The 9,616-nt window shown below is 54.8% G+C and overlaps 2 protein-coding genes across 2 annotated transcripts in view; one reads left to right on the top strand and one right to left on the bottom strand.

Moving 5' to 3' along the window:
* Positions 1-2,879: 2,879 nt before the first annotated feature.
* Positions 2,880-6,962, top strand: CLDN4 (claudin 4). Its single transcript, XM_023218676.2, has one exon. It carries the CDS (start codon positions 5,477-5,479, stop codon positions 6,104-6,106), a length of 630 nt encoding a protein of 209 aa, XP_023074444.1. The 5' UTR covers positions 2,880-5,476; the 3' UTR covers positions 6,107-6,962.
* A 1,865-nt stretch (positions 6,963-8,827) lies between these two features.
* The window catches only part of METTL27 (methyltransferase like 27), a 5,433-nt gene continuing 4,644 nt past the window's right edge, over positions 8,828-9,616 (bottom strand). Inside the window, 2 exon segments of the mRNA XM_026456605.1 lie at positions 8,828-9,288; positions 9,290-9,410. Coding sequence (XP_026312390.1) covers positions 9,162-9,288; positions 9,290-9,410 — 248 coding nt within the window. The 3' untranslated portion in view covers positions 8,828-9,161.

Raw genomic sequence — 9,616 nt, forward strand, 5'->3', positions numbered from 1 at the left:
AACCTACTGTTTTTTATTTTTTAAGAGACAGGATCTTGATCTGTTGCTCAGGCTGGAGTGCAGTGGCGTGATCTCAGCTCACTGCAACCCCTGTCTCCAGGTTTCAAGCAATTCTCCCACCTCCATCTCCCGAGCAGCTGGGACCATAGGCACACGCCACCACGCCCGGCTAATTTTTAGTATAGACAGGGTTTCATCATGTTGGCCAGGCTAGTCTAGAACTCTTGGCTCAAGAGTTCCTTCCACCTCAGCCTCCCAAAGTGCTGAGATTACAGGCGCGAGCTACTGTTTCCGCCCTAGGAATCAATTTAATATACACTGGCTTCCCTGGCTTTAGTCTTCCTGTTCCCAGAAGGCATGGAGTACAGGTTCTGGGAGCTAGACTGCTCAGCTCACTGAGATCTTTTTGGCTGCAGGACAGTCATCCATTACCGGCCCTAGGGCTCAGAAGCCAGCAGGAGCTTGGGGTTAGAAGGGAGACTTTGTTTTTGCCCCTTTGCTAAGGACTCCCTGGGAGCTGAGCTCAGGGCAAGCTGCATGTGTGTGTGTTACAACTGGGGACTTGGGGCCCATGCCTATAATCCCAGCACTTTGGGAGGTTGAGACAGGTGGATCACTTCAGGTCAGAAGTTCGAGACCAGCCTGGCCAACATGGCAAAACCCCGTCTCTACTAAAAATACAAAAATTATCCGGGTGAGGTGGCGGGCACCTATAGTCCCAGCTACTTGGGAGGCTGAGGCAGGAGAATCGCTTGAACCTGGGAGGCAGAGGTTGCAGTGAACCGAGATTGTACCACTGCACTATAGCCTGGGTGACAGAGCGACATTCCTTCTCAAAAAAAAAAAAAAAAAAAAGCTGGGGACTTGGCCAAGTCCCTGGAACTCTGGGGACAGGGGTCTGAAAAGTCCTAGCTCCCACCTGATATGATCAGGATCCGAACTGAGCAGCAGCTGCTTTGCGTCCAGAACTTTGCTCCCCTCCTCTTGGTATTACACTTTTCGGCTCATGAAGCATTTTTACATCCTTCTGTCATTTCACGTGTGTCTCAGATTGGGGAGTGGGCCCCAATGTTCTCTACAAAGGAGGAAGTTGGGGCTCAGCGATGGAATTGGCTTCTCCAAGGTCACAGTGCTGGTAGGATGGCTCATGGATACACAGCTTCCCAGCTTTTGTCCTTTTTGGCTCGCGAAGCATTTTCACATCCCTATCTCATTTCACGTCTGTTTTCGTTTTTGATACTGGAAGGGGTGCAACATCCTCGTTTTTACAAAGGAGGAAGCTGTGGCTCAGAGATGGTCCCTGGGTTGGAAAGATGGTTTACGGGGTGGGCAGACATGGGTGAGCTGATCTGGTGGTTTTTATCCTTGATAGAAACCAGCACGTGTGGCCGGGCACGGTGGCTCACGCCTGCAATCCCAGCACTTTGGGAGGCTGAGGCGGGCAGATCACCTGAGGCTGGAAGTTCGAGACCAGCCTGGCCAACATGCTGAAACCCTGTCTCTACTAAAACTACAAAAATCAGCTGGGCGTGGTGGTGTGCACCTGTAGTCCCAGCTACTCGGGAGGCTGAGGCATGAGAATTGCTTGAACCCAAGAAATGGAGACTGCGGTGAGCAGAGATGGCGTCGTCTCAAAACCAAAACAACAACAACAAAAGTTAGAAACCAGCACATGTGATCCAATTCTGTCAGCACAAAATCACACAGTGCAAGTTACAAAAAAGAAAAAGAAAGTAAATGAGTGGCAACCCTGCACTCTCTGACCCCAAAACCAAGGTGATAACAACAGATGTCTTATAAGGTGTTCCTGTAAAAGATCTCTGGGCTTTGGGAAGAGGGCCAGATGCAGGCCTGGAGGTACATTTCCTTGTTTTCCTCTGCCTTAGGGCTGTGGGAGCCAGAGCGGGGAGGAGAGAAGCACGTCTTGCCTTTGCTGGTGTTTTTCCTGCAGCGGGTAGGTGGGACTGAGCCAACGGTCTCTTGGCATCAACAAAGCATCAACAAATCTCTCTCTAGCTCCACTTGTGCTGAGCTACTGGCTGTCCCCAGCACATCCTTCTGGCCTCTCCTTCACACCTGGGTCCTCTAGCCCTGTGTGAGCTCCCTGCTTCTTCCCCCCCTTATGTCTGCTCTATGCCTGGAGGCCCTCCTGCACCTGCCCTCCCCTCAACCTCCAACCCCTCCCTGCTCTCTGCTCCCTTTACGCATGACCGTGCCTGGCAGGGAAGGACAGTTGCTTAAGTCACTTCTGTAGGGCCACAGGTGGACTGTTGTAGGGCTTGCATGTCCCCCTCCCCCATGCCTGCTTCTCCAAGTGCCAGTTGGCTGTGTCCCAGGAAAGCAAGGGCAGGAAGTGGCGGGGCGGGGCAGGAGGTGGGGGGGAGGCGGGGGGCAGGTTCTGGCCATCTGGCCAAGTCATGTGTCTACTCAGAAAGCTTGCTAAAGGCTACCTGGCTGGGACCACAGGTAAGAGGCACCTGGGGAAGGAGGCACCCATGCTGGAGTGCCCACCCATGCTAGGCAAGCCCCTGGCCTTCTCTGGGCTTCAGTTTACTCCCTTGAGCCAAGGCAATAAAAGTCCCTGCCCTGCTGACTGGCTGGAGGCTGTGATGAGGTCATCGCCAGGAAAGCACTTATCATCAGTCCTGATGGTTACTTATCTCTGGTGTTATTTAGCCCATAGGCTCTGTGTGCGGAGAGAGCCTTGTAAAGAAAGCCCCACGGAGGCGTGGTCCGGGCAGAAACCATCCCTGTTTGTTTTGGTGAGTGTGCTTATGATGGGGGTCAAGGTGTGGGAGTGTGGTTTGAAACTGGAGAATGCTTCATTCTTTCCATCATCAAACATTCTTTTTTTTTTTTTCTTTTCTTTTTAGACGGAGTCTCGCTCTATCACCCATGCTGGAATGCAATGGCGTGATCTCGGCTCACCGCAACCTCTGCCTCCCAGGTTAAAGCGATTCTCCTGCCTCAGTCTCCTGAGTAGCTGTGATTACAGGTGTGCACCACCACACCCAGCTAATTTTTGTATTTTTAGTAGAGATGGGGTTTCACCATGTTGGCCGGGCTGGTCTCGAACTCTTGACCTCATGTTCCGCCCATCTTGGCCTCCCAAGGTACTGGGATTACAGGCATGAGCCACCGCACCCTGCCCAAACATTTCTTTTTATTTTTGTTTTTTTTTTGAGACAGGGTCTTGCTCTGTTGCCCAAGGCTGGAGTGCAATGGTGTGATTATAGCTCACTGCGGCCTCAAACTCTTGGCCTCAAGCGATCCTCCCGTCTTGGCCTCCCAAAGTGCCGGCATTATAGGCATGAGTCGCAGCAACCACTTCTAACATTTCTTGAGCATCTGTGATGTATCAAGCCTGGTGCTGGGCACTGAGGTTGCGAAGGCATTGTTCCGGTCTTCTAGGAGCCCCAGGCTAGCAGGAGAGATAGATGTGTGTAGAGTTAACCACAATACCAGGCCTCAACTTCCCGTCTGTAACATGGGTGGATCATGCTAGATTGTTCCAGCCTGTCCCGTGCTTCATTAGCCGGTCAACAGATCCATCTCAAATACCTCCCGTGGGTACTCACTGATTGCTTCAACCCAAACCATGGCACCCTTGATGACTTTCCCTCAGGAAGCTCAAGGACTATGCATCCTTCTGGGTCCGAACTGGGCACACAGCCACCAGTGCTGGACAATGGTGGCGGCTCAGGGACACACTGGAGCTCCCAGCAGGGTTGGGATGAGAGATGCAAAATGACCACACGGTGGGTGAGGAGGGGCTCCCTCGGTGCTGCTGGGATGAGCCCTAGACACTCTTGATCACTCCCACAATGACCCCTTCCCAGAGGTCCCCTCAGTCACCTGCCCTGAACCAAGATCTTCCTGATCCTAGACCCTCCTCCCTCCCTCTATCTCCCAGGGCTCGGTGACATTCCGGGCAGAAATTTCTGACCCTTTTACTCTGGAACCTCCCTCCCCAGCCTAGTCTCTGGTCTAACTGGATTCCTGGCAGTTCCCAGAACAAGCTGCCTTTCCCCACCTTGCCACCTCTGCCCTTGTTCTCTCTGCCCGAATGTCCTCCTTCACCAGTCTCACTGCCTTGCACATCTCTCCTAAGGGCTGTGTTCCCAGAATGAGCTGCATTTGTTCAGCCTGGCCCACCGTCTACCAGAATGTCCTCCTTCAGCCAGTCCCGTTGCCTTGCAAAACTTTTCTGGGGGACCCGTTCATGATGCCTTCTGTGGCATAATCCAAGAATCCAGTGCCCCCTGGAGTTGTGCCCCACAGCACCCCTTTGCAGTCAAGCTCCCCCAGCACCACACCTCCCCACCCCAGAAGAGTTCCCCTTCCCTTTGAAATCTCATGGGACTTTGCATCCACCCTGGCTTTATTGGAAGGCTTTGTATGTCTCCACAGGGTAAATATCCGTTTACTGGGGTGATGATGTCTCCAGGATCTAGTTAATGTTTGTTGTCGTTGGTGACCAGCCCCACCCAGTTCTGGGCAAGCAGGGTGGCCCCTGGCAGGGACAGAGCCCACCAGACTAAACTTCTGTGGAGTAGAGAGGGGCAGGCTTCTGTCCCTTTTTGGCTAAAGGTCATCATGTCCAAGGCCCCTCTTCTAGCCAAACGGAGAGGCCAGGTGATAGAGATGGGCGAGAGTGGGTGATGTACCCAGGAGTCCCGGCTTCCCGGCTCCTCACTCCCCTACACGTAACTTTATCCGGCCAGTGCCGCAGAGGCTGCTGGTGAGGCCAGGTGCATGAATGATCATAATCACAACAGCAGTGAAACTGCCAGTGATGAAACTGATAAGGACAAGAAAGGACAGTAATCAAGGTGCGGTTTCTCGTGGATGTTTCCGAGACTGCATCCTCAAACCCTCTCCCTGAGGGTCTCCACCCTGTCCTCCCACCTAAACCTAGAATGAGGGGGCCCTGGCCTGTGGGGACCCTGGTCTTCAGGCTCCCAAACCTGGCTGGGTCTGGCTGCCCCCTGGCCTTGCCCTGTGAATATCCAGCTGTTCCTGGGCTGTGATTCAGTGTCTGTCTCCCGGGTGACCTCAGCATGGGCTTTGAGGAAGGGGAGAGGGTAGTTTCTTCTGAGACTGGATAGTGACTCAGGGACCAGGGGCAGGGGCCTCAAAAGTGCCTTTGTTGGCCTGGGCTCAGGAATCCAGAGAAACTGGTCAGGAGGAGGTCCCAGTGACAAAAACTCCTCCCTCTGCCCCCGCCCCTCTGCCAGAGCCATATAACCGCTCAACCTGTCCCTAGCGAGAGAGTGCCCTGGCAGCTGTCGGCTGGAAGGAACTGGTCTGCTCACACTAGCCGGCTTGCGCATCAGGACTGGCTATATCTCCTGACTCACGGTGCAAAGGAGCTCTCTGCGAACGTTAAGTCCGTCCCCAACGCTTGGAATCCTACGGCCTCCACAGCCGGATCCCCTCAGCCTTCCAGGTCCTCAACCTCCGCGGACTCTAAGCAATGGCCTCCATGGGGCTACAGGTGACGGGCATCGCGCTGGCCGTCCTGGGCTGGCTGGCCGTCATACTGTGCTGCGCGCTGCCCATGTGGCGCGTGACGGCCTTCATCGGCAGCAACATCGTCACGTCGCAGACCATCTGGGAGGGCCTGTGGATGAACTGCGTGGTGCAGAGCACCGGCCAGATGCAGTGCAAGGTGTACGACTCACTGCTGGCGCTGCCGCAGGACCTGCAGGCGGCCCGCGCCCTCATCGTCATCAGCATCATCGTGGCCGCTCTGGGTGTGCTGCTGTCCGTGGTGGGGGGCAAGTGTACCAACTGCCTGGAGGATGAGAGTGCCAAGGCCAAGACCATGATCGTGGCGGGCGTGGTGTTCCTGTTGGCCGGCCTGCTGGTGATAGTGCCCGTGTCCTGGACGGCCCACAACATCATCCGAGACTTCTACAACCCGCTGGTGGCCTCGGGGCAGAAGCGGGAGATGGGTGCCTCGCTCTATGTCGGCTGGGCCGCCTCCGGCCTGCTGCTGCTTGGCGGGGGGCTGCTTTGCTGCAACTGCCCACCCCGCACAGACAAGCCTTACTCTGCCAAGTATTCTGCCGCCCGCTCTGCTGCTGCCAGCAACTACGTGTAAGGTGCCACGGCTCCATTCTGTCCCTCTTTGCTTTGCTCTTCCCTGGACTGAGCTCAGCACAGGCTGTGACCCCAGGAGGGCCCTGCCACGGGCCACTGGCTGCTGGGGACTGGGGACTGGGCAGAGATTGAGCCAGGCAGGAAGACAGCAGCCTTCAGCCTCTCTGGCCCATTCAGACACCTTCCCAAGGCCGCCTCCTGCTAGCAAGAACAGAGTCCACTCTCCTCTGGATATTGTGGAGGGACGGAAGTGACAGGGTGTGATGGTGGAGTGGGGAGCTGGCTTCTGCTGGCCAGGATGGCTCAACCGTGACTTTGGGCTCTGTCTGCATCGGTGTTAGACACTGTCCCCATTTACATTTTCCCCACTTTGTCTGCCTGCATCTCCTCTGTTCCGGGCAGGCCTTGATGTCACCTCTAGGACTGTGCCTTGCTCACCGAAACCCGCACCCAGGAGTATGGCTGAGGCCTTGCCCACCCACTTGCCTGAGGAGTGCAGAGTGGATGGACGGGTTTGGAGGGGAGGGGTGAAGGCTTTGTAAACAGGTTTGGGCAGCAGTGGGGGAGGGGGCCAGAGAGGCCGCTCAGGCTGCCCAGCTCTGTGGCCTCAGGACTCTGCCTCACCCACTTCAGCCCTGGGCCACTGGAGACTGATCCCCTCTGAGTCCTCTGCCCCTGCCAAGGACATTAACCAGCCTGGGAGGGTGGCAGAGAGGAGGGCACGGCTTCACCCTCAGGAGTCCTGGGGTTTTTCCTCCTCCTTCTTCATGGTTTCTGTTTTGTAATTTAAGAAGATCTATTCATCACTGTAATTATTATTATTTTCTACAATAAATGGAACCTGTGCACAGGAGGAACTTGTATTGTCTCTGATTTCAGCTGTGGAGGTGGGTGGGGCAGGGCTGGAGGCCTGGGCAGGGGGGAAGTGAGGGGCAGGGCCACTGTGTTTTGGCCAGTACATGAACACTTAAAAAAAAAAAAAAAAAACGCGGTCCAGGGAACTGTGAAAAACTGGAGCTGGGCTGGGTGTGGCGGTGAGCACCTGTAATCCCAGCATTTTACTAGGTCAAGGTGGGAGGATCGCTTGAGGCAGGAGTTTGAGACCAGCCTGGGCAACCTCGTGGCGCCATCTCTCCAAAAAGTTTAAAAAATGAGCTGGGCCTGGTGGCTCATGCCTGTAATCCCTGTACTTTGGGAGGTTGAGGTAAGCGAATTGCTTGACCCCAGGAGTTTGAGGCTGCAGTGAGCTTTGATCGCACCACTGCACTTCAGCCTTGGTGACGGGGCGAGACCTTATCTCTTAATGAAAAAAAAACATGAAACGGGCTTCCAAGGTGTCACCTTAAAAAATAAATTAAATGGGCTTCCAAGGTATCACCTTGTCCAGATGGGGGCCCTTCATTGGTTGGAGGGTAAACCCGTATACAGGAAACAGTGTATGCCTGGGACCCCGGTGAAGGGTTGGGGACCCTAGGAGGGAGGTCCCTGCATGGGCTCCCAGCTCTGAGGTATGGGCCACCAGCCACCCCCACCCTGCTGTTGCTCCAGCTTTGTCTGGGCAGCCAGGCTGGTTTGTTCCTCTTTGCTGAGTCACCCAGGTTCCCCTTCCCAGCCTTTGCATAGCCGGTCCCTGCTCCCAGCCTGGAATGTCCCTTTTCCCTTCTCCACCCTTCTGGATCCTGCTTGTCCTGAAAGCCCAGCTCCCAGCCGCCTCCCCCATGAAGTCTTCCCACTCTCTCGGATGGAGAAATTATTATCAGCCCTGTTCACATCCCTGAGGTGCTGAGGGTCACCAAATGCCTTTCACCTGGAGGGCAGCCTCCAAGCCACGTCCAGAGCTCGGCATTCTGATCCATTCATCGATGAGGGAACGGAGCGTGGCCCAGGCCTACAGCTTGGGACTTTGGACTCCGAATTTGGGTGGGGAAGCTGTCCAGGACAGAGCTTGGGCCTCAGCAACCACTTGGGCTTGGCCTTGGCCTCTGCCCTGCCGCTGTTGTGGAAAGGATGTTCCAAGGTTGCTCGGGCTTCATTTTCTCATTTTCTTGTTAGTAAGTTAGAGGTGAGCGGACATAGCACCCTGGAAGGAGTGACCCCGGGAGACCCCAGGGAGGGGACTTCTCCATCACTTCTTGCCCCTTCCTTCCTTCCTTCCTTTCCTCCTTCCCTCCCTCCCTCCCTTCTTCTCTCCCTCCCTCCCCCAGCCTCCCTCCCTCCCTCTCTCTGTCTCTCTCTCCTCTCTCTTTCTCTCTTTCTTTCTTTTTCTTTCTTGACAGAGTCTTGCTCTGTTGCCCAGGCTGGAGTGCACTGGTACGCTCTAGGCTCACTGCAACCTCTGCTTCCCGAGTTCAAGTGATTCTCCTGTCTCAGCCTCCCGAATAGCTGGGACTACAGGCATGCACCCACAGCACCTGGCTAATTTGTACAATTTTTTTTTTTTGAGACAGAATCTTGCTCTGTTACCCAATGGTTCCATCTCGGCTCACTGCAACCTCCGCCTCCTGGGTTCAAGCAATTCTCCTGCCTCAGCCTCCCAAGTAGCTGGGATTACATGCGTGTGCTACCATGCCTGGCTAATTTTTGTGTTTTTAGTAGAGACAGGGTTTTGCCATGTTGGCCAGGCTGGTCTCAAACTCCTGACCTCAAGTGATCCTCCCGCCTCGGCCTCCCGAAGTGCTAATTTTTACAATTTTTCTTTAAGATGGGGGGTCTCACTATGTTGCCCAGGCTGGTCTTGAACTCGTGGTCTCAAGTGATCCTCCTGCTTTGGCCTTCCAAAGTGTTGGGATTACAGGTGCCACATCTGCCACCACACCCTGCCACGTCTCGATTCTGGAACCCACAGGAACAGATATCACTCTTTACTGGGGCTAGAGAACTGCAGAATCATGAGTCCTTTTGTCCCTTCTGGGAGCTCATTTAATAGGCAGGGCATTTCTGAGGGGCAGGGTTGGTTCGGAGGTCCCATTTTGCAGGGGAGGCAGAGGAGGCCCAACAGATGGGCCCACCTAAGGCCACATGGAGTTAGGGGCCAGCTAGGAGCTGGGGGCTGGATCTCACTTCCTCAACCTGGGCCGCCTTCTGCTTTCGGTACAGGAAGACAATGCCGAAGATGAAGCCATCCTTGGCAGAGATGCCGGATACTACCTCCAGCTCGGAGGTAGGCAGCTCCCAGCAGTCCACAGGCCAGCCCACCCGGTGCTCCCATGCCCCAGCCTGCTCCAGCCTGCCCAGGGTGGCCTCCAGAGACTCCTTGTTTTGAAGGTTGGACGAGTTGGTCCTGGTGGTCAGACACACCAGCCCACCTGGGGGAGAGGGGTAGATGAGATGGGGGAGGGACAGGAGCCACAGTCCCAGGCCATCTCTGCTGGGGAGGGTTGTACCTTCAAGGCAATAAATTTTTTCAGTTTCCTTCCCAGGACAGTCTTTCTGTGTCTTTTACATTGGGAATTCCTTTTTCTTTCTTTCTTGTTTTTTTTTTTTTTTTTTTTTTTTTTTTTGACCAAGTTTT

This window comes from Piliocolobus tephrosceles, chromosome 8, assembly GCF_002776525.5.
Source record: "Piliocolobus tephrosceles isolate RC106 chromosome 8, ASM277652v3, whole genome shotgun sequence".
Taxonomy (NCBI): Eukaryota; Metazoa; Chordata; class Mammalia; order Primates; family Cercopithecidae; genus Piliocolobus; species Piliocolobus tephrosceles.